The 25,212-nt window shown below is 39.3% G+C and overlaps 1 protein-coding gene across 2 annotated transcripts in view; it reads left to right on the forward strand.

Moving 5' to 3' along the window:
- The first annotated feature begins 17,765 nt into the window (after positions 1-17,765).
- Positions 17,766-25,212, forward strand: part of NTN4 (netrin 4) — a 94,495-nt gene continuing 87,048 nt past the window's right edge. The window contains exons 1-2 of one of the 2 annotated variants that reach the window (XM_037160573.2): positions 17,766-18,329; positions 21,223-21,752. In XM_037160573.2, coding sequence (XP_037016468.2) covers positions 18,257-18,329; positions 21,223-21,752 — 603 coding nt within the window. In that variant the 5' untranslated portion in view covers positions 17,766-18,256. The remainder of the gene's footprint in view (positions 18,330-21,222; positions 21,753-25,212) is intronic. The other variant, XM_037160572.2, reaches the window with a different exon arrangement.

Here is a 25,212-nt window from a genome sequence, read left to right on the forward strand (position 1 = left end):
TTCTTTAAGCTAATTAGCAAAAGGGCAAAAAAGTCCACTGCATTTGATAGAAAAGAGGTAAATAATACTTTTTATTAAATGCTTATATGCATTATTCTAAGTGCTTTAACTTATTTAATTCTACTGAAAATTTTAGAATACATCTTATTACTATCCTCATTTCATAAATGAGGTTAATTGGGAGGTAATGCTCACCATGCCCCCTCTCACCTCTATTCTTTATCCCTGGAGATTTATGGATGTTTGGTGTTTTCTTGTTTTACATGGGCAATTCAGAAACTTTTAGGGGGCTTTTCTGGTAAGGAAAGTTGGGAGTTTTTTATTGTGTTTAAAGATAATTGCTGCTTCATGACAGAACAGGGGGTGGGGAACTTTAAGGCATTTTGCTCTCTACCTGCCATTTTGCTAACTATGGCATAGTCTGGGTTAGTAGAATGGTAATGGCCAGGAACTCTGGAGTCCAATAGTTCAAATCCTGGCTCTGTCTGTTCTCAGGTGATTTGGGGCAAGTTACCTAACCTCCAAAGACAGTGCTCTTGAATGGACTGCAAGGAAACACCCCTGCCCTGTAGGACTCGGGTGGAAGATGGTGACAATGGGGGACAGAACTGCGTGCAAGGTAATGAAAGAGGCAGGAGGGTATAATAAAGCATCTAAAAATGTTTCCTTCTATCCTCATCCAACATTTCTTTCCATAACTTTGATATTTTCTATTTGTTTAATGATGAAATCTGTTCAATTTCTGTCGGCTTCTTCTTAGTCATGTGAGAACTTTCTCAAATGGATGTGCTTGTAGGAGAACGGCCCTGCCAGGCCCACCCAGGCTGTTGCAGGGAAGTCACTCCACAGCACTTGCGCTCTGTCTGCGTGCCAAGTTTCCTGGTGGGTCACGGATGCTGTCTGTGGACCACACCCACGGGAACAGCTCAGAAATGGATTTTCCTTAACCACATGTGATGTGACACTGGTGAATTGGCATATTTTTAAAATAGGTCACATAGCGGTCTAGTTGATCATTTTTCCTCCATTTATTTTTCCCAGAAAACTTTAACAGGTTTATTTATAATTGTTATGATGTTGAACTGCTGAAATGTGTTCACTGAAATGTTTTGACTTGTATTCATGCTTTATGTCCCCACATTATATTAAAATGCACACACAAATGTAAATGGAAAAACTGCCAATACCTGCTTTCTATCCCCTATTTTCAAGTTGCAATCATATACTTAGGCACCTTTTGACGCAATGAGGAAAAAAAATCTAACATTTACAACTAATAATAAGAAAAAGAAGAGAAAAAAATTTTTAAAGAATAAAATGTTTCCCATAATAGTGGATTCTGAAGCACGTTCTCCATGTATGCAGAAGGCTAGCTGGACTTTTTTTTAGCATAATTGTTACCATTTGGCATGGATAGCACACAGGTTGGTATCTCCAAAAAGGCCAACTGGATGAGTCTCATTTGCCTCTCGCAAAGCACCAATAGCTGCAGTCTGGAAGCACAGATCTGTATTGAAGTCCTGAGCACTAGGAGCTATTTCTTGCACTAAATGCTATGAGGGAAGTTTGCGAATAAGTTCAATGGGCTTCTGATAACTTCTGAAGTGCCATTCTACCGGGCCTGTAACAATGAGGTTTCCTTACCCATCTGATAAAGGGCATACTCTCGCGAGTGGCTGTGGTAGGTAGTTGCTTCCTAGGTGCATTACCACCAGTTCATTTGCAGTCAGCTTTGCATGTGCCGTAGTATAGAAGTCGTCCTTACTCACCCTCCTTCCTCTTCAGCTGGAGCTCAGCAAGCTAGCGGAGATGTGATGGTGGTTGCAAAGACCCCTCCATTTTCAACAAATATTTATTGAGAACTTATTCTGTGTCTGGCACCTGTGAGATAAAGATGAATTGATCACAGTTGCAGTCCCTGGCCACCTCATAGTAGCAAGAAACCTAATATGCCTTATACATTGTCAGTGCAGACTGACTTTGCTTTTGAAGTTCAAGTTACTTTCCAACTCTTAATTATTCATAGCTTTTCCTTATAACCTGTGAATTTTATTTTTGCCTTCTGTTTAGCTCCTATGTTATCATTATTATTTGCAAATATGTCAGAGCATCTAAACCTTTTCTCTTTCTATCACCTTTTCTTTTTACTCCTCTTTTGCTCCATCGAGTGGGTATTTTTTTTCTGATAGTGCAAGCTAGTTGCATGTACTTTGTATCTAGTGTATATTATTTCCTTTGTGGTATTAAGTCCTATGAGGTCTTGACCTGTGCTATCCAATACTGAATGAATGACTGTGTAAAATATTTCCACACACATATATATATATGTATTTGAAATATTTTTATACACATATAAACTCTAGATGTGCAGCTACAAAGATAAATTGGCTATAGTCTTTGCCCTTTTTAGTCTATACAGACCTGCCTTCATAACAAGAAAAAAACTTTATGGTTTCAGTTAGATAAAATTAATTTTGATGTTGCTTGGGCATGAGATGAGAGTCCAAAAACTTACAGTTGGAAACCTGGCGTCCCTACACGTTTGGTGTTCATCATTAACACCAACTTTTCTTAGTAAAAAAGGAGCAGCTATGCTATGTAACCCTCTCTCTCTTTCTTAAAATAATTTTCTTATGGTGGAAACTAAGCCGTAATGCAGCTTAAGTTTGGAACGATGCCAAACAACTAGAATTTATTATTACCATCATCACCTTACCATTATCATTATCTCATCACAAATATTATTATTACTACTAATGAGATTTACAGCTCTATTAGTTTTATGTTGATTCTTTCCCCTAGGAATTCCTCCCAACCCTACTCCATTTGTTAAAATCTCATCCTAATTGTGTTTATAAACACAGAAATTACAGTTTATTTAATTATATAATACTAAAGTAAAAACAACTAAATTGATACTGATTTGGGGTAGAAAAACATTACCCTACTGAAGTGATATAGTAACACGTTTCTCAGACATAATTATTTTTTTCTGCTTGCAGCCAAAGAGTATTTCTGAAACACAGTTAGGGTTATTTCTGGAGTCAGACACTTGAAGATCATCACTATTTGCTTCAGAGGGACCCCACAGCCCTAGACAGAAAAGTGAAAAAATAGGCAAGCAAACTGTGAACTGCACAATTCTGGTGCATGACAGTCACAAAAACAGTGATCTGACGAGTGCCTCTGATGTGCAGGACAGCAACCTGTGTGTTTGGAAGTACTAGGAACACTGTGGGAAGGAGTAAGAACACTTCACTGAAGTGTTAGGTAGACCCATAGTCATCTCATTGCCTTTGAGAGTTATTTTATTTTTAATGAGGTTTTTTCCCCTGTAAGCCATGAATATTAATAAATAATCTGAATGGTAAGAGACATACAACTTCTAGGTAAGGAATTGACTTCAAACTCAATATTCAATTTCATAAAAATACACCATTGGAAATGAAAAAAGTAAATTTAAAGCATAAATTTAAAAGGTGTATAAAGAGCAATCAACTAATAGAAAAAGTAAAGCAATGGGAAATGATTAAAGATAGGCTATGACTCTAACAATAGTTTAGATTGTTCAGATAGTACAAAACAGTGCTGGGTAAAAATAAAAATCTCTTTAAACACTTCCCTCACATCAGAAAGATAATAAAAGAAATCACCAGTCTTCCAATATTGTGACTATTCAAACTGTACTAAATGTTCTAGTTGGTATAATTGGCAGTGGAAAACAAATAAAAGTTGTAAGAATTAAAAAAGAAGAATCAAACTGTACTTGGATGTATATAATGTGGTTGTTTATGCAGAAAAATTCAAGACTATAAATTATTACAAATAAGAATTTAGTAAGGTTGCTAGATATAAGATCAATATATGAAAAATTAATCACATTCCAATATATCAACAAAAACTTAGAAATATTTTAAAAATATATCATTTATTAAAAGCAAACTAAAATAGTGTCTAGGGACAAGTTTAATAAAAGATTGGCAAGGTTTTTATGAAGAAAGTTATAATATTATTAAAGTGTCTTAAAAAGCACCTAAATACATGGAGAGTTATACCATGTTCATAAACATGCAAACTCAATTCCTTAAAAATGTAAGTACTCCTAAAGTCAATGATAAATATAATTCAGTTTCAATTCAACCCAACCCAGAAAATGTGAGTAGTAAACAGAACTGAGTTCCTGCTATTTGAGGTGAATCTGGAATTCTTTGGAGAGCCTCATATAATAAATGATACCTCTTGTAGAAAAAATAATTCTTATAAATTCTGTTATCAAGGATGAATGTTAAGATATATACTGCAATTAGAAAAGCTATCTTATTTACTAAGAACTGGAATATTTATGTCAATGTTAGGAGATTAATAATGTGATTTCTTGGCAAAGGAATTTCTATCTCAGTTGCAAGACGGCATTTTTCATCTGTGACTCAGAAGGGAGGTCTGGAATACTGACCGGCCCATTACCTAAGAGGCAGGCTCTAGGTTTCCATATCTAGAGAGGAGAATGTTTTAGCAAATGCACCCTGCCACACATGAGAGCATCCAAAACATCCAGAGGTATCTGAATGACTATACCTCACCCAAAGGCCACTTGTTAAACTGTAACAGACATGCCACCTGTTCCTTCAGAGGCCAATAAGTGATCTTTGAACAGGACTAGAGTTAAAAAGTAAACCTATGCTTCACGTCTTTGCATTGTTAAAACTAAAACAAAACAACTGACTTGCTGTAAGTACGCAGCCAATATTTGCTTCTCAGATTGGCTCAGTGCTTACATTTTAAAGGAAGAATACAGTTGTGAAAAAGGTTTTCCAAATAGTCTGATTCGCTTTGAAGCAACTCTTAAAACTATAACTGTATATAATCAGCTAGACTTTCTGTACTACAGTTACCTTTCCAACTCTGTAACCATGAGTTTAAGGTATTTTACAATGAAACCAGGGTCAGTTCAAAACATAAGAATATGGATGTTCTTTTTAAGAGTTATATAATTTTTTTCATTAAAAATTATGAATTCACAGGATAGATAAAGATTAAATCCTTGGTCAACAAGGTATTTTTTCTTTTGTTTTCTTCAATGATAGATAAAGATTGAATTCTTGGTCAATAAGCTTTTTTCTCTTGTTTTCTTCAGTAAGTGTGACAGCATCATCCAGCACTGGAAAACTCAGACTGGTGACGTGATCGGTGTTTGCTTTCGACATTTTCTGCTGTGTTTCTGGCTCACCTTCTCACCCAGCTTTTCCTCCCATACATCCTCTTCATTGTCAGAAAGGGTACTAGACAAAAACTAAAGACTCCATGGAAAGCATGCATGGAAAATCTGTTTCCTATAATATAAGTTTTAAGCATAATTTAGTTTTTATATACTTTTCTCTTCAGTTGTCTTTTCACTAGTTGCTAAAAGTGAGTGCAGTGTGAAAAGAGTGAAATCAATAATGATCTAGATGACTTGAGCAGATCCTTTAGTTTGATCAAGCTGACACTTATAGAACCTGCTGTCCAACAATACAGGAATACATGTTCTTCTCAAACTCACATGAAATACACACCAAGACAGACTGTATTCTGCGCCATAAAATATATCTTAACAAATTTAAGAAAAAATAGGAATTATGAGGTATGCTTTCAGACCACAATGAATAAAACTAAAAATAAAAACAGAAAGATAGCACCTATTTCCCCAAATATTTAGAAATAAACAATCTACACCTGAATAAACCATGCACCAAAGAATAAATTGCAAAAGAAATTCCAAAATACTTTGAATTAAAGAAAAATAAAAGTACAATACAAAATTTGTTGGATAGAGCAAAATTAATTTGCTTAGAAAGAAATTTATAGCATTAAATGCATATCTTAGAAAAGAAGAAAGGTTGAAAATCAATAACCTAAGTTTCCACTTTAGGAAACTAGTGTAAAAATTCAATGTATATATGATCCAATAAAAGAAAAGCAAATAAATTTATCACTTCTCACACATTAAAGTCAGAAATTTATATTTCTAAAGTATAATATCCAGTGCTGGTATAGATAAGTGAAATAAGAACCACATGTTAGTGGTAGTTGTACAAATTGATACAACCCTTTTGGAAAAGAAATTTGGCAGTATGGCCTTAAATCTACCTTTCCATTGACCTGGTATTTTCATGTTAAATATTAAAAGAAATAATCCCAGATTAAGAAACCATTTTACATAGAGAGGTATAAAAGTGTTATTTATAATAGCAAAAATCTGAAAATAGTCCAAGTAGCCAAATAAGTGTTATATTCACTGAAACAGTTGATGGTCATGAAAATTGATATTTTGGGAGAATTTCTTATAACTTAATAATGTGAAAAAGAGTGTGAAACAAAAATTGTATGGATAGAAATAAAATCAGAAAGAAATATGCCAAAACAAAAAGTTTCTTGGGATGCTGGTCTGCCCTTTTAACAGCTTTTCTGTATTTCTTAGAGACCCATAGTGAACATCATGGTTTTGCTCATGGGCTTTGGAGACCAGCGGCTTGGATTCCAGTTTGAACTCTGCCATGTCTCACTTCTCATTTGTAAAGTGGGGATGAGGAGTAAAGGTCTCTTCCTAAGGTTACTGTGAGGACTGACAGTGACAACGTATTTACAGTGTTCAGCACTGGGGCCTGCCATACGTGAAGTCCAGCCATTACTATGGGTTTTAATAGGAAAAATCTCATCAAGAGTAAGCACATTAGGGCACGTTGATTCAGATTTGCATAGGGGAGTTTTTATTTCTTCATGGAACTCTATTTACTTACCCTTTGGATTATGCACATATTCAAGCTATTTGTTTGCTCATTGCAGAATATTTTTAGTCCATAAAGGAGCAATTAAATATTCTTTTATATAGCAAAAAAGGGGCAGACATACTAGGAAATCATAAGTGTATTTGACTCTTTTTGTATATTGAAAAGTGCCATATCTAGGCCCACCCCAGTGAGACTGAGAAAAGAATTCAAAGCTACTGGCTTTAGCTACTTATTACCTCAAGTCTGTAGGGTTATTTTTTTCTTTCCAGAGTAAGAAATAGTAATCTGTACCTTCTTGTTTTCCCCACTGGGTGGGTAGAAAGTCAGAGAATACAATAATTCCACTGAGCAAACATCCTATAGGGTCATTAGTAGGCTGAGAAATCTCTTCTTGCTTCAAAATTCTTTTTAATAAATATTTAAATATTGCTTTAAAAGTGTTAATATAGTTCTATATACTTTCATAACCAGAAAGAGTTCTGTCTATAGTAGGAGTATCATGTATTCTAACAATAATTAACCATTTTTTAATAAAGATTTCTCAGTTGGCAATAAAACTTGCACTGAAACATTCTGGAAGGAAGAAAGGAAGGAAGGAAGGAAGGAAGGAAGGAAGGAAGGAAGGAAGGAAGGAAGGAAGGAAGGAAGGAAGGGAGGGAGGGAGGGAGGGAGGGAGGGAGGGAGGGAGGGAGGGAGGGAGGGAGGGAAGGAGGAAGGAAGGAAGGAAGGAAGGAAGGAAGGAAGGAAGGAAGGAAGGAAGGAAGGAAGGAAAGGGAAATGATGTCCCATCTCTTTATAATGAGGAATCTTCTGTAGTTATGTTAAAGAGACGAACTGCATGCATGAAAAAGTGCTTAGACTTCACCAAAAGTGCTTAGACGTTTTTGTATTCATTTTGTATTAACTTTGACTTTAAGGTTTTTATTCCTTAAGTTTAATATATAGGGAATATTTATAAGTACAGAAGACTTATAAGTACAGAAGACTTAAGGTAGAACATTGGAGGTATTATTTTGAGTTTTGCAGGAACATAAATGAACTTCTTTTTACTTTAACCTTGTGTGGCTATAGTTTCCCAATTTCTTTTGCTGATCATTTACAGGTTTTCAAAATGTATTAATACCCTGAAGTGGTTACCTTGAGCTCTGAGGATGGTGTTGTGGTTCATCATCACTTGATGAGGTTCTTCTGATATTTCTGGTAACTGAATCTCTCTTTTACAATGAGCTCCGCTATACTGAATTTAAGGTTAAAACAAATTGTGCTGTAGACTTATCCTCCAAATTTCATTGCAATCTTGTGAGATTTGAAATTAAAATATTTGGAAAAGTTCTTGTACTTGAAATTGTAGTACAAGTTTAGGATTAGAAAACATCTGTTGAAATTAAGAGCTCTAGGTAAGACCAAACTAGAAGCATATCTAGCTTAATTAACAGCTCAAATACGTTGTCCTATATTATTAATCTTGAAATCACACTTACAGACAAAAGTTTTTGTTTTATTTTTATCAAATTGCTGCTTTAGGAGATTATGGGCTTTTTAAAATTGGTTTTATAATTTTTGAACAATAGTTAATGCTCTTGACTGCTGACATATGAGTGCTTCCTGGGCACAGAGAAGGCTCAATCCCAGCTCAGTTACCAAATCTAACTACCTGTAGAAACTTGACCAGGCTGGGACTTATGGGATAATAGGTTTTAAATATATAAATCTCAGTGAACCTCAGCTTTCTCATGTCAAAAAAAGGAGGTTGGCTTAACTAACATTCAAAATTTAATTTTCCTCTGTGTAATAAAAATGCTTTATTATGGTAATTGCAAATTAGGTAAAGTTATAAGATTAATGGTACATGTTTTTGAAATAGTTCACTCCTCTTGGGGATTTCATTTATGCTCATTATTTCAGCTATACCTTTATGTAAATAATTCCTAAACCTGCATCTGGACACTTGACTGCACTGCTGAGCTCTAAAGCCAGGTTAGCTAATTGTCTTTGACACACAACTGGCCTCGCATTCTCTCTAAACCAACCTGTGCAAAATGGAATGGAATGGAATGGACTCCTACTATCCCATCTCCCAAAACACCTAAATTTCCTGATTTTCCTATTCTTTAAAAAAAGAAACTATTTTTTTCCTTTCAATTTTAAAACATTTACTTACTAATTTTATAGGGAGAGAGGAATAGAGAGGGAGAGACTTGTTCTGCTTATTTATGCATTCATGGATTGATTATTGTATGTGCCCTGACCAGAGATGGAACCCACCATCCTGGCATGCTGGGGCAACACTCTAACTAACTGAGCCTACCTGGCCAGGGAAAAACTATTATTTTTTTCAGCTATCCAGATTCAGAGTTATCAAGTCATTCTTAACTTCCTCCTATCTTCCTCCTATGATCAAGGACAAAGTCCTATTTATTCCTTCAGTTTTGTTTTTTCTTCAATACATCTCTCTGTTTCCATTTTTCTATTATTACCTTGGTTTAGACCCAGATCTTCTCATAGAGTATCTCTTAACCCTCCTCCTGAGTCCTTTCTTTTCTAATTGACTTTATGCTATTTCTAGATAACGGTGGCCATAATCACGTAATTGCCCAACACATATTAGCTGGACTCACCACAGCCTTTAACTTTTTTACCGTAATCTACTTTTTCTTCTCCATTTCCCAGTGATCCAATAAACTCACTATTCTGGAAGCACTTTATATACTTCCAGCTGGGCACTTATGTGACCATTACCAGCAAGGCTCACCCACACCAACCACAACATCCATCCGCACCAGCCCGCTTGTTACGGCCCAGCTAAGTACATCCTCCATGTAGCAGTTTTAAGCTCCGGAGCCCACAGTGTTCCACCTGTCTCCATTCACCTACTCCAGGTACTGTTTTATCATATTCTGCCCTAAGTTGTTATATTTAAAAAATAAAAACATAATCATACTAGTTATATAGTATTATTAGAAGTTCAGGAGGCAGAAAAACAATCATATTTAATATTTTGATATAGTGCATGCATTTTCAAATGTATGCTTCCCATAGTTATAATTAAAGCATAAATATAATTTTGCTTCCTTTTTCCCCCTCATTTAATTTGTAAGAAAAAACCATAAATGAGGATAATGAAGTAATCCATGAAGGATAATAAAAGATACAGGGGAACTAACCATGTTGGTAGAGGAGGAAGAAAGAAAGGTATCACAGCGGTTATGGTCTGAACTAAATTTCCAAGGACTGCCAAAGCTAGCCAGAAGGAGGAGAGAAGAGGAGGCAAGGGAAGAGAGCATGCAGGAGCTAGAGCATGAAGCCCTGCTGTCCATCTCAGAGACTGCAGGTCTCAGTGACTGTGGGTGGAGCTAGAGGGCCTGTGGCAGGAACTGATCCAGCATAGATGGTTGGGGTGCCAGGTCAAGCAGAATGACTTCCATCAGTCAATGATGGGGAGCAGAGCAATATGTTAATAGGTGCTTGGGCCAGATACATCGGTGAAATTGCTAACTTTTAATGACATGTACAACCAGTGGTCTACTTGACATTTCTCTCCTTTTCTTTCTAATAGAAGCCTGACTGTTACAGGGTGGCAATGTGCCCAATGAAAAAAAATCACCTCCTTAGACCTCCTCATGGTCTGGAGAGGCCACATGACCCAAGTTCTGGACAATGAGAAATAAACATGTGGGTGAGGTGGCTGGAAAAGTTTTTTAAGACTTAGCTGGCATGTATCTTCTTCTCTTCTCTCTTTTTCCATTTCTCTTGCCTAGAACGGGGACACAAGACCTGGAGGTGGAGCAAGCATTTGTGACCATGAGGAAGAAAACCACACAAGTCATGATGGCTTCACTGAGAAGCTGCAGTTGTATTGGACTGTCTACCTCCTGACTTCCTGTCATGTGAGGATAATTAGTCTCAATTGGTTAACCTACTGAGTTGGGTTCATGTAACTGAATGCAATCCTATCTAATATAATATTATGTCCTTTTCTTAGAGATTTGCAATGAACTTAGCATATTAAAGGTTCTATAAAATCCTATTTAACTTGGTTTAACCAAATGGTAAGGTTATTTGACTACAGAACTCTTTTTCCCTCAGAAGACTTAGTATATCTCACTGAATACGAGTGTTTTGCGGAAGTTTGGAAAACGCTACCCTCTTTGTGTTGATCCAGTAAATAAATGGTTGTGGCAGTCTATGGGATAGGCAGTACAGGAGGAGAAATGTATTAGGAGAGAAAGATACTGAGTTTCATTTTGAATGTATGGACTTTGAAGCATCCATTGATAATTGAATATACAGCCCTGAAGCTCATGAGTGAGATTTGGAGGTAAGCAAGGTAGGTGGTGGTTAAACCCATGGCTCTGGGTATTAAAATTGAACTGATTGTTATAGAACACATTCTAGGAGTGTTTTTACCAATGAGGAAATTGGCAGTCTAATTTTGAACCCCCTCCTTTAACTGCCTTGCTATGTCACCTCTCTGGGAAGAGGAAAGGGGAAGAATAATCCACTTAAAATCAGACACACTGCAGTTCAAGTCCTGACTCATCCATTTACTTATCTGTGTGAACTTCGTTCAGACATTTAACTTCTCTGAGCTCCAGTATTCTCATCGAGGGGTTGAGAACCCATCCTTAAGGCATTGTTATGAGAGTAATGAAGTATTCGGCATTGTGTCTGGCAGCTTGTAGATGTTTTATCAGTGCCGACTCCCTTCTCCCTCCAGCTGGAGCTTTGTTGCATTGCTTCATATTTTCATCTCCTGTGTAGTGCCTTTCATAGATGAACGACAGCACTCAAAATTAAGCTAGGCCAACAATTTAGTTCCTATCTATTAAATATCTCTATATAACTGGAGATGAAATTCTAGGGCAGGCAAATACTATATGATTTTACTTACATGTGAAATCTAAAAACAAAACAAACAGCAAAACAAAACAAAAATAGACAGATACAGAGAGAGAACCGATGATGCTGAAGAGGAGGGGTTGGGGGATTGGGCAAAAAAGGGAAAAGAAATTTAAGGGGCATAAATTTCCAGTTATGAACTGAATAATGGGATGTAATGTACAGCATAGAGAATACAATTAATAATATCATAATAACTTTTTTATGGTGAAAGAGGGTCACTAGATTTATCAATAGTAATGTATATATATATATATATATATATATATATATTAGACTCTGTAAGGCATATGAATGTTGAATTACTATGTTGTATACCTGAAACTAATTTAATTGTATGTCAACTATAATTTAAAAATAATATACAAATTTTTTTAAATGAAATAAATGGGGGGGCTTGGATGTGAGAAATAGACAAAAAACTGTACTTAAAAAATAACTAAATAAAAAAATGAAAAAAATAAAAATAAAATAAATTTAAAAAAATGAAATAAAAATTGGAAAACATCACCAGGAAAAAAAATCCCAGGGCAGGTGAAAAGAGACTATGTGTAAATGATAGATTTGTATTTTGCCATTTTATGTATTTAACTAAACTTAAAGTGCTTCCTGTGTGTCTTGCTCTTTTCTAGCACTTCATAAGTATTAACTCATTTCATATTCATAATAAAATTATTCATTAGGTACTATTATTATTCCTATGTGGCAAATGACAAAATGGCTGCACAGAGAGGTTAAACAACTTGCCCACAGTCACACAGCTAGTAGGTGGCAGACCCAGGACTGAATCCTGGGGATTCAGACTTCATAGTCCCTGCTCCCAACCACTATGCTGCTGTATACAAGACGTAAATAAATAAAGGGAATCGCCCATACTGCTTGCTGTTCCTTCATCCTCTTAAGGCCTCTGGTAGTTGTCTCACTCGCTACCTCTTTCCCTACACTTTAAAGAAATGGCCATTTGACTCCAAGCATCTTTTCATCAATGTCAGAAATAGCAATATGTATAGAAAGTCTGAGCTAAGAACTGTTTGGGGGAGAAAGTGTTTAAAATTTGTGTTAATACAGTGCTGTCCAGAGCAGCTATCTCTGTAGTAACAACAGAACTGTTCTTGTTTGTTTGAACTTTCTAGGCTCCATATAATTAATCTAAACATGAAGGAGCATATGCATAGTCTTTTGTTTTGTTTTGTTTTTAAGGAAAAGCATTGCTTACCTTCTTGGAAGAGCACGTGTATTTTCAAAAACTCTCACTCCCTTCCTAGGAATGAGTGGCTGTAGCCAGGAAGCACATGCAGTTAAGACCCAGTGCCAGCAGTGGCAGAAGGCTGAGGTTAAAGCCGAAGGAACTTCCCAGGATGATGTCTTTTAAAGGCTATTTGAAAGACACCGACCAGGTAGAAAACAAAATACAGGATTATTTCAATGGGAACAATTCTCTATTTCTTTTCCTCCCAATAGCCTTCTAGTTCAGAGAGATAAGATTGTATTCACGGAACACTGATGGATAAGCAATGATTTAAAAAAATTGGAACCCATGTCCTGTCTTCAGTGTATACTTGTTGGATGATGTAAGTTTGGCACTTAACATCTTTTGCATCACTTTCTTTCTCGTTAAATGAGCACAGCTATTCCTGTTCCTTCCCACACATTGATGCTGCGAGGAGAAATGAGATAATGTTTATAGTTCCATGGAGGCAAGATACTAGATATACTAAAATCACTGTTTCAAGGTCCTTCCTTTCCTTGGAAATGCATAGTAATACCATGTGTATACAATGTTGCTGAAGACTCAGATTTTCCATACGAGTGATTTTTTTCCAGCAAATAGATACTTAGCCAATTCTGGACTAACAATTTCTTTTTAAAATTTAACCATTTTTCAAATTTTCAAATTTTATTTTGTTTACTTGTGTTCTTTAAATTTTTGCTACCTGAAATGTATCTGGATAGGAACTTTTCCTTTTGGTTAAACAAATATACTTTACCTTCTATCCACTATCTTTAAGACATCAATATATGAAAAGGGGATTTTTGTTTACATCAAGCATAATATGAGCCAATGTCACAAAGCTGCTAATGTGTTTTTAGGCTACAGCAATATAAAAGTCCTAGCCCTGAGTTAAGGGAACTACTATTCCTGTTTTATCCTATACCGACCCAGACAAGCCCGAAGTTGAGTGTTCTAGATGCACAGCATAAAAGCAACAGTGACAAACTGTTAGTGTATCTGAAAAGGGATGATTAAGATGGTGAAAGGTTTGGAAATCATGCCACTTGGGTGGCAAACACTTAGAGAAGAAACTAGTTAATAGAAGCAATAAAACTTTAAATCTTCTTTAAATATAGCAGCATTATACACAGTAACCAAGACATGAAAACAACCTTAAGTGTCCTTCAGTGGATAATTGGATAAGGAAATCATGTGTGTGTGTGTGTGTGTACATTTAGTGGAATACTACTCAGTCACAAGAAAGGATGAAAAGCTGCCATTGGTGACAACATGGATGGATTTACAGAGTATCAAGCTAAGTGAAATAAGTCAGACAGAAAAGGACAAGAATCATATGTGGGATATAAAACAGAAAGCAACAAATGAACAAACAAAACAAACTCACAGACACAGACAAGAGAAGGGTGGTTACCCAGGGGCAGCAGGGTTGTGGGAGGATGGAGAGGGTAAAGGGGGTCAGATATATTGGTAACGGAGGGAGACCAGACTTTCGGTGGCAAGCACACAATGCATGATATGTTATAAAATCAAACGTCTGAAACTTCTATACTGTTATTAACCAATGCTACCCCAACAAATTTAATTTTAAAACAATCTTTGAATACCTATCAGGAAAGAAATTGGATCTCTTCTGTAAACTCAGGCAGAATTTAACAGACATGTCACTGTTGAATAAAACAGTACCGAAAATGAAAAGGGCTGCTTTCGAGGCTTTCATTGACGGAAGTTTCTAGAAGAGAAACAGGATGCCCATTGGACAGATTTTGTGGAGAGGGCTCCTGATAGGGAGAGCAGCTGGGCTCAAGGATCCCTAAGGTGACTTTTGATGCTGAATATCCCGTGATCCACTAGGAACCTCACACACTGTACTACTTACAGTAGAGCGACACCCCTACAGCCTGTGGTGCTTTGCCTCTGCATTACAAGGCCTCAGATTGCTGTGGGAGGTTTGTCCTAATGGCAACTTTTTACATTTCTCCCGTCCTCCTTATTATCAGGTTGTCTCAAACTCATTCCTTGTTTTAATCACATTCTAAGTTGTAACTTCTAATATGCTGTGGCCCAGAGAAACAGCGTAACCAAACTGATTAATACTGCAAGAATAATTTAACAAGCAAGCAAAATAAAAACAAACACACTGAAATAGAGAATAGGGGGACAACGACCAGAGAGGAGAGGGGAGGGAATTTAAGGGGAAAATGGGAGGGATTTAGAGGAACGAGTATAAAGGACACAGGTACAATAACTAAGGGGGGTGGAAATGGGAGGGAGGTGGGGTGCATGGGGGAGGGGTGGGCTGGGCTGGGAGAAATAAACAGAAAACTGTACTTGAAAAATAACTAAATAAAAAATTGTTTTAAAAAGAATAATTTAAGTGAAGACCTAAAGAGCTCTTCCACCAATAAGGTTTTTGACACACCAATATTTTCCCATCTATTCAGTTCTTAAAGGCCCTCTGGCTTTTTTCCAAGTTCTCAGGAGGATTCTAGATTTCATTGTCAATTGTGCAGCTTCTAGAAACTTGTTGTTGAATTTCCATAGGTTTGCTAAGCTTTAAAAAAACTTGGAATCATTACTGAAATGTTCAAAAACACTTAATCACAGGGAATGATATGCTTATCAAAGATTCCCCTTATGTAAGTAAAATTTTCCTGACTAGCTTCTTCAAAATGAAAAGACAATTTCTATCTAAATTATGACTGAATTTAATTTGAATTTAGAATTAAGTTAGACTACTTAACCAAATAAAATTGGTGAGAATGCTAATTACTTTTCTCTCCTGAGCCATTCATATATAAAGTATTGTTGTAAAGGTACAGATTCATTTAGAATATAGAAAATAATGTTGATTTCACTTCTCTCCTTAATCCCTGTTTTTAGTATAGAGCAATAATTTTAATGTAATTCAATCAAAAACATTGAATGAAAATCTACTACATACCTAGCAGATATTCTCAGTTGAGAACAATGAAGAACATAAGCAAAACACAATAATGGTTTGTATAGATTAAGGATAAAAACTGGCTTCCCATTAAGGAATGTCCTGTCCTGTTAAAGGAAACAAGAACCAGAAACACAGACAGTGGTGGGCAAAAGTAGTTTTATAGTTGCGACTACGCAAAGCAGTTTATTTTCATATTATTTCTTAAATAACATCATTTGTTTGTATTATTTGTCTCATATTTTTGGTATTATTTCATATCCTTAATCACAACCTGCTTGTCTTTTTCCACACGAACAACGGTAAGCCCACTTTTGCCCACCCTGTATTACCAAGGCAGGATTGCTGCAGGCAGGAAATGCTTCTGAAACGTGCCATGAGAGATGGAGGAGTTTTGCCTCAATATGCTGCTATATCTTATTATATCAGAAGTTAATAATAAATGTGCATTTTCTCCCTTAAAATCAGCTTTGACCATTAGGTTAATGTTGTTGCTCAGAGCTTTTGGCTGTTATAATTTCCTATCATTTATTTGGTGAAAAAATTAATTTGAACAGGTGTGTTCCAGTGACTCCATCAGGGCCACATCTCTAAGACATGAAGAAAGTCCCAAACATTGGCAATATTTGAAAATGCCAGGTTTTTTTCTAAAGTGTTACATGAACTGCCGTTCCACACTGTCTTGTCACTTTCCAGTGTTAAACAGAAAAATAATTTTAACGTCTCCCAAGTGGATGATGCTGATCTCACCTCAGTTCCTCTCGGGAGATTTAAACTTCTTACGTGTCCCCCGCTGCGTCATTATAAATTAACACCTACATGTGCCCCCAAAGCTCTGAATTGTGTTCATCAGTAACACACAAAACTGAATGATGTCTGTAAAGCAGTTAATTTTCTGGAAAACATTCAAAGGCACAAAATAAACACTGCAATAAAACTGCTTTCTACTTAACTTTGTCAATTTCCCCATTAGCGTACGTAGAACAATGTTTTCATAGAACTTCCCCAACCCCTAGACTAAAGTGCTATTTAATCTCCTTCCATAAGCAGCAAGCAGCCTTGAGCAATTTATCCACAATTAGTTACTTGTGGTTGCTACTGAATTGTTCCCCATAACATTCCACAACCTTATTGTTTCCCAGCACAACGCGCTCTATAGAGTGAAAGTGCTTGGAAGGACCAAGGACGTGCTCATTGTCTGGTCTCTCGGTAGACAAGGATGTTCTTAAACTGCGCACTAGCTAGTCCTGTGATCCTTTTCTTTAAGCACCCTGAGTTTGAATTGGGGAATATCTTTTACATCAAAAACGGACACACCTCACCAGCCAAGAGGTCCTCCCAGCCACTTAGCAATTAGTGCGCCCTCGGATGCCCGTGACCCGGGGCTGGGTTGTGGGGGGTTCTTCCTGGGCTTGTGAGACTCCCAGAGAAGAGGTGTCTGGGGGTGCGAGGAGAGAGGGGGGGGGAGGCTTGTTTTCCCCGGGGATGTGGGAAGTAGGCGCTAGTCTGTTTCGCGGTTTTTTAAGCCCCTTGGCATGCCCTGACCTGATCAAGAAAGTCAACTGCTCTCTGGAATGTTCCGGGAGAAGGTGGGAGACTACTTCCCCGAGGAGGCCTGTGGGTGCAGGAGGGCACCAGGGTGGGGGGCACGCAGGGAGATGCAGGGCAAACGCCAGGAAAGACACGAGAGAAGCTGGGGGCTGAGGTGACGGGCGCGTGTGGGGGATAAGGCGGGCGGGGCGAGCTGGCAGCACTGCAACTCGGGTGGCCGGTCCGGCGCAGAGATCCCTCCCGGGGCGGTGTGGGCGACCCGGCCACGCGGTCTGCACCGCCCCGGCTGTCAAGAGAGCGCAGGGGGCGGGCGGGAGGAAGGGGTGGAGGTGCGAGGAGGAGGAGGGCTGGCACCGGAGCGCCGCGGTGTCGGTGTAATAAAAATGCATCCCATGGAACTGCCCATGGAGAAGGACGGGACCGAGACGCAGCAGCCAGAGGAGGTGGCAAAAGCAGAGGAGGACGCCCAGGAGACGGCAGCAGCGGCGGCCGGGAAGTGAAAGGTCTCGCAAAGTTCAGCAGCAGCTGCGGCGAGCGCCGAGCCCCGGGCGAGCAGTGGAGGAGCCGCAGGACCGCTCAGCCGGGCCGCGCAGCCAGGCGGGCTATGGTCCAGGGCCCCCGCCGCCCCCGAGGTGCCCGGACCCCACCAGGCCAGTGCGCAAGGGTAACCCCTCCGCCCGGCGCGACCCCGGCCCGCGGCTCCCAGGCGCCGGCGACCACTGACTAATCCTGGTGCCCCTGGAGGAGGAAGAAATAAAGAGCCCCGGTTCCTCCTGAGGACTATCTGCGCTTCATCCCACAACCGAGAGGGCTTGGCTCCCTCCCGCACTCGCCCGGCCCCAGTCCTCCCGGCTCCTCCGGAACATGGGGAGCTGCGCGCGGCGGCGGCGGCTGCTGCTGCTGGTGCTGCTCTGGGGCTGCTCCTCGGTGGCCGCAGGTGGGTGGTGACGCTGCCGGCCCCCCACCCTTCTTCCCTTGCTCCTTCGGTTCCCCACTTCAGGACTCCGGGGTGCAGGGGAGTGCGGTTTGGGAGCGCCGAGCGCAGCTCCCGAGAATGAAATGTGTGGCCATGTTCCGCCTCTTTTCCCCGGTCTCTGCAGTTTAAAATATTGATACTGTTGATTTTTTTTTTTTTTTTGTAACTGCGGTACACACGCCCTTGAATATCCTGGGTGCGTCCTGCTGGAGATACAGTGACCTTGGTTTCTTTCTCTGTTTGGGCTAGTAAAAAAAATGTCTTTCCACTTTGTGAGGGAACAAAGGACCAAGCTCGCCATCCCCAGGCACTTCATGGCCTGAGGAACGATGGGGAGGGGTGGCCCAGCAACCTCGGGCGCGCGTGGGCCGCTCTCTCGGTGAGAGCGATCGCCGCAGTTCCCGACCTCATGCTGAGTACTAAGAGAGCCAGGTAGGGGCACCTGGGGCGGGGTGAATGCCCTCTCACTGGGGCAGTGGCTGGTACGTAGTGAGACCCGGGGCTGGGACGATAGGTGGTGATCACCCTCTGTTGCAAGAAGCAGGCTGGCCGCCCCTGGGGAATTGGTACCCTGGCCGAGGCTCCGCGGGAGGTCGGAGGCGGGTCTGCTCCCTGTCTCGGTAACTGGACGACCAGCAGAGTCGTCGTCAGATGCGCTTTTCCTCCCACTCCCATCCTGGCTTTCTTGGGCTGCCCGTGGCCAGCCGTTCCTAGCTCGCCTTTTTTAAATTAGGGAGTATCTTCTTCTCCTCTATCTCCCTCTTGAGGGTCACCTGGTTTCCAATTAGACAGAAGTGCAGCTCCGTGTGACGGGGGAAGAAAGGGAGGGACTCTTTGGCCCTCCGGTCTTTCCAACTTACCTCGCTGGCTCCAGAAAGGGGATTACAGGGGCCGGCTGGTGGATAGAGAGCATCGCTTTCTTCTTCCCTTCAGTTCCTTCCACCTTGTCCCCAGAGCTGCTGACACGTAGCAAAAGCCAGGCTCTAGAATCCTCATCCCAAACCAGTCAGACGCATAGGAGCATCCTTGCTATACTTGGCTGATCATTTATTTAGGAATCTCCAAGTGTTTTGTCCACTCATTATTTATTTGGCTCCAATCTTTTCTGGACTTCTTGTTAGTTTAGAGGCAATTGAAACTTATCCAATACTTTCTTCAAGGAGCCTTAAAGGTCTAAGATTTTACACTATTTCTTCCTATCTGTGAACCCCTGCATAGACTTATGCATGCTCCCCTAAACACAAAATGAACTTTAATAAACCTTTCTCTCTCCAAACCATGTTATGGCAAAAACATGCAAGCAATCAAGAGGTTGTAAATAAATATCACAAGCCAAGTGTTTCAAGTCAAAAATACTTGTACAGGCAGTATATGATTTTCCCTGAAATGCTTGGCAGGTGAGTCATAGCACACTGTGTATTTGGGCAATCCTGGCCAGGGGCAATGGCTGCCCCAGCTAACCAGATCAGTAGCAAGTAGAGTCCAGGCATGATGCACACTTGAATGTGACATTTAAAGAATATGCCTAAGAAATCCCTTCCTTTTGGTTGCAAAGGTCATGTGGGGCTGGTGAGCCTCGGTGTGTGAAATCTCTGTTTTCCTCTAAGCTGTCATTTGGCTCCCCAACAGTGGTACTGTGATAACAGTTCAGAGGTGCTCCCTGTTAAGACGCTCAAACGTTCAATTAGCCAGAATTTGGGGTTTGACTTCCTTTTCTTTCTTTCCCTGCCTGTTTTAATGTTTAAAATAGATGATTTTGCTTACGATATTCATAATTAAAGCAAGAAACCCAAATTAAAGGATTATAATATGTAGTCAGGATGTTAATAAGTGGATAATGTTGATCATTTTCAGTAATTTTGAAACATTAAAGTCTGTTAGACCTTTGTTTGGCTGGAAGAGCATGTTTCTTTAAGAAGGTGTTTTAGTTCACAGATAATGTTTAAAGGTGCTGCTGGTGGCAGCCAGTCTGTAAACATTCTCCTGTTAAGCAAACAGGTAACTACTACATAACCTGTCATAGGTAGAGACACTCAAGAGGCAAAGAGCATGTTAAGTAAGTTTTTCTGCCATTTGGCAGTTTAGAGGGTTTTTTTCCTATTTATATTTACTTAATATTAAAAATAGCTATTGGGCATCTGAGCACCAGTAGTCTCTAGCTTTGCCTCCCAAATCAGATCCCATTGTACGTTGATTAACTATCTCATATTGCTTTTCCTAGGGAATTTGTCCCATCATATTTTTGGCTTAAAAATGTAATGAATTCTACATTTCCTCCTTAATGCATTCCCATGGTTATGTTAGATAAGGACTGAAATTATATTTGAAAGACTAAGTTGGATGATCTCAAAAATATCATTGTTTTGGATATTATTTAAGTCATGACATTAAAAGCAAATAATTATGTTTCAAATACAGAGAATGTTTAGAAAGCAAAGTACTTGGAAAGGGTTGGGCCCATTGTCTTTACCCCAGTGTTTCCCTTTCATCCTCTTGCCCTTTCCCATTATGTATCGAGATTTTTAATCAATATACAACGGTATCTCATTTGGGAGGCAAAACTAGAGACTATTGGTACTCAGATGCCCAATAGCTATTTTTAAAATTAAGCAAGGCGATTTTATTTTCTTTCATGTGAATTTTACATCCGAACATAAAATGCACATACACACTTGTGTACACAAATGTGGTGTAAATACAGAGCATTTATTTGTGCTCAAATTTGGTAGGATTTCCTCTTTCCTGAAAGTCTGAAACTCTGTAGGGATAAGTTGACTTTTGAAGATGAACTAGGTGGACAAAAGAGCTTTCCAGATGGGTTTGTCTTGAATAACATATGCTCTCCCTTCCCCAGGACCGAATGGAGTAACTGGAATGAGTTCCCGCTGTGAAAAAGCCTGTAACCCTCAGATGGGAAATTTGGCTTTAGGGAGAAAACTCTGGTCAGACACCACCTGTGGTCAGAACACCACTGAACTGTTCTGCTTCTATAGTGAGAACACTGATCTGACCTGTCGGCAGCCCAAATGTGCCAAATGCAATGCTGCTCAGCCTCACCTGGCTCACCTGCCAGCCGCTATGGCAGACTCGTCCTTCAGGTTTCCTCGCACGTGGTGGCAGTCTGCTGAGGATGTGCACAGAGAAAAGATCCAGTTAGACCTGGAAGCCGAATTCTACTTCACTCATCTAATTATTGTGTTCAAGTCCCCCAGGCCAGCAGCCATGGTGCTGGACCGGTCCCAGGACTTTGGGAAGACATGGAAGCCTTACAAGTACTTTGCAACTAACTGCTCAGCGACTTTTGGCCTGGAAGATGATGTTGTCAAGAAAGGAGCTCTTTGCACTTCTAGATACTCCAGTCCTTTTCCGTGCACCGGAGGAGAGGTAAGGGCACACATTTAACTCTACACTGTAAGTAAGGTAGAAAAATGTTACCAGCCCACATTTTTTTAAAGCATGAAGGTATACTTGTAGCAACATGAACGAAATTAGAATTTTTCCATGCGCTTTATTTGTCATAAATTATTTCTCACCCTTAGACATGGATGTGTAGTCATTTTTAAGCAGGTTGCCCACTGGCTGGGTTTAAATCAGAATTCTAAGAGTTTAATTTTTCTTTTCCCCCCACTATCACCACTCTGCCTTAGAGGTTTTAAACACTAATGATTTCATCAGTTAGTGGGACTACTTACTGCACTTCTGAAGGAGCAAGAGTTACTCTGACAGCCTGTTCCTGGAGCCCAGCCTGATTCTTCCTGAAACTGTTAACATAAATAGGAAGTAAATAAAAATAAAGCCAAGGGAGAAAAAAATCTGTTTGTCATAAGGATACTTTGTATAACATTGGAGTTTTATTGTTAAGATTACATGAGTGCATAGCAAGCGAATGAAGGTAGGTTTCTTTTCTTCAGCTGCAACTGTTATTTTTATACTCAAAGACACATTAATGAGTTTAGGGTCTTGGGTTTATCTTGGGCCCCAGACCATACCAATTTCACTTTGCAAAAACCCGCAGCCTCCTTAGCTATTAGTCCCTTTTCCATATAGAATGATTTATCTTTGTTCCATATATCCTTTCCCCTGAGAGGGAAGCAGGTGTTTTTAACTTATATGGATGTACCTAATGTACCTCTAGATATATGAAAACATTCAGAGAAAATTGGATGAAGGCAGATTAAGAGAATGAAATACCTTCATCATGTAGATCAAGATATATTGAATCAAAAAAAGAGAGAAGAGAGAATATAATTTTTCTAATTCTGGTACAAGTCATAAACACGCAGATTAAATGAGTGGTTATCAACTAGGGGTGATTTTGTTACTGTGCTCCCTCCCAGAGGACATTTGGCAATGTCTGGAGATATTTTTGCTGGAGGGGAGGGACATTGCTGGCATCTAGTGGGTAGAAGCCAGGGATACTGCTAAGCCTACAGTGCACAAACAGCACCCCTCCCATTCCCAGCAAAAAATTATTAGCCAGAAATGTCAATAGCACCAAGGTTAAGAAAGCCAAGACTAGTTGTTACACATACCTCTAATGCATATAATACAATGGCTACAGAGACTAAGATAAACACTATTTTAGCAGCTATTTATATTACTATTTGCAGACTTCCCAGATGTTAGTATTTAGTAAACATTTATGGAGCCCCTACTATGTGTCAGGCACTGTGGTCAGTGCTACTAATTCTGACTTTGGTTTTGGGGGGAGGGGTGCTTGCCAGGGGCCTGATGAGAAGGTTGGTTTGGGAACCTCTTCCCCCCACTTCTGTAGGTGCATATGGACTTTGCTATATGATCCAGCTATTCCTCTATGTGCACTTTGAAGACCAAGAATAGTGCCACTGGCACCAGAACCAAAGGATGTGGCACAAACAGCAAATAGACAGTTTTCCATTTTTCATGGTCTCTAAAGTTGGCTTAATATTGTAAACCCATGTGCACCCTGCCATGATGGGACAATTTTAAAGATAACAGGACAGGAAAGAGACAGATATGTTAGACTCATTGTTTTCTTATGTGGAGAACACTTTGTGTTGCAAACAAATGAATGGCTTGAACTCTCAGATTGCTTTGGAATTGATCCACAGGCTGATATCAGCTCCCTACATCTCAGTGCTGCTGGGCCATGTGTATCTATGAAGTAGCAAAAGTACAGTTTCAGTAACCAGATGGCAGGCATGCTTGCTTAGCAAACATCACATTGAATGTATTACAATGGCCCAGCAATAACTAAGAGATGACTAAGGTAACATTTAGTTAACCCACAGTGGAAGCAAAAATCTTGTCTTTTTAAAAAGCCAAACTACTTCTTGTCATCAATGCTAACATCAAATTTCCAGCAGACAGAGACCAAAATTTGTTAGTTATTTCCATGTACAGTCACTTTATCTATCTAGTTAAAAAATTTTCTTCCTTGTAGTTGCTATTTCAACAGACATATTTCAGTGGCAAGACAAACATCAAGAGCCACCTACCTCCCTCTAGAGCAGTATTTGCAAGTGGACATTAAACCATCAAGGAATCTCTTCCCTTTAAAGGGAAGGTTTGGAATGAATCTGTCCCTCCTGAGATAGAGAACAGAAGATAATCTTCCTCAAAGATAAAAACCAGAGAAAGCCTCCCTGGAAATGATGATTACCCACCTCTCCTGTGCTGTTTTGGAGTATCAGTTAGTTCTGAGCTATGACTTTATTTTGCAGTACACCTCTGTATCATCAATATCTATCTTTGGAAACTGAGTGATCAGAAAACTAAGCCAATTAATTTAGTGTCAAATAAGTAGTCTTGAATTTCACTTATTGCTTGTTTGTAATATCATAGACCTATATCTTCCTCCATTCTCTATAAGACTTCTTAGGACTTTTCAAGGTGTTATACTACTATCCAGGCTAAGATAAATATATCCCAGACTTAATTTGTTTCCATTGTTTATTCCAAAATAGTTCCTTGGGCTTTTAAGGCCTTAGAGAGCCTGTAGCTTCATGTCAAAGAAATCAGGTACCTACATTTACAAAATTAAAGGCACCAGTCATCCAAAAAAGGCCAGCTAGCTCAGTTGGTTAGAGCAACGTCCTGATATGCCAAGGTTTAGGGTTTGATCCATGGTTAGGGCACATACAAGAATCAACCAATGAATGCACAAATAAATGAAACAATAAATTTCTCTCTCTCCCCCTGGCTTGCTCTCCTTTCTCTCTTTCTTTTTCTCTTTCACTCCTTCCCTTCATCTCTGTCTCTAAAAAAATCAATTTAAAAAAATGTAGGAGTAGTCCCTGACTGGTGTGCCTCAGTAGATTGAGTGCTGGCCTATGAACCACAGGGTCGTGGGTTCGATTCCCAGTCAGGGTACATGCCCGGGTTTTGGGCCAGGTCCCCAGCTGGGGGCCCACAAGAGTCAACAGATCAATGTATCTCTCACGCATTGATGTTTCTCTTCTCTTTCTCTCTCCCCTCTCTCTAAAAATAAGTAAATAAAATATTTTAACAAAAAAAAATGCGGGACTACAAAACCAACCCAGAAGAATACTTTTTAAATCAAAGTTAAATCTGCTATATAGAACTTCCTATACTGACCAGCAGTTTCAAACAATATGGCAGGGTTATCCTAAAATTCTCCTTTATAGGAGCAGATCAAGACTCAGTGGTACAAGTGATTTGTCCAAAGACATAGTCAGTTAAATCACAGAGGTAGGCCTACATCATGTCTTCTTACTCTAAGTCTACTCTTTGTTCCATAAAACTGTGTTCTCTCTTTATAATTGACCCCATAGGACTGCTAGAAAAGAGATTATATGCTTATCTCTCTCCTTGCTCACTCTTACTTGCTATGCATTTGGACATG

This window comes from Artibeus jamaicensis, unplaced genomic scaffold (assembly GCF_021234435.1).
Source record: "Artibeus jamaicensis isolate MK-2021 breed Jamaican fruit bat unplaced genomic scaffold, CSHL_Jam_final contig_233, whole genome shotgun sequence".
NCBI classification, from domain to species: Eukaryota; Metazoa; Chordata; class Mammalia; order Chiroptera; family Phyllostomidae; genus Artibeus; species Artibeus jamaicensis.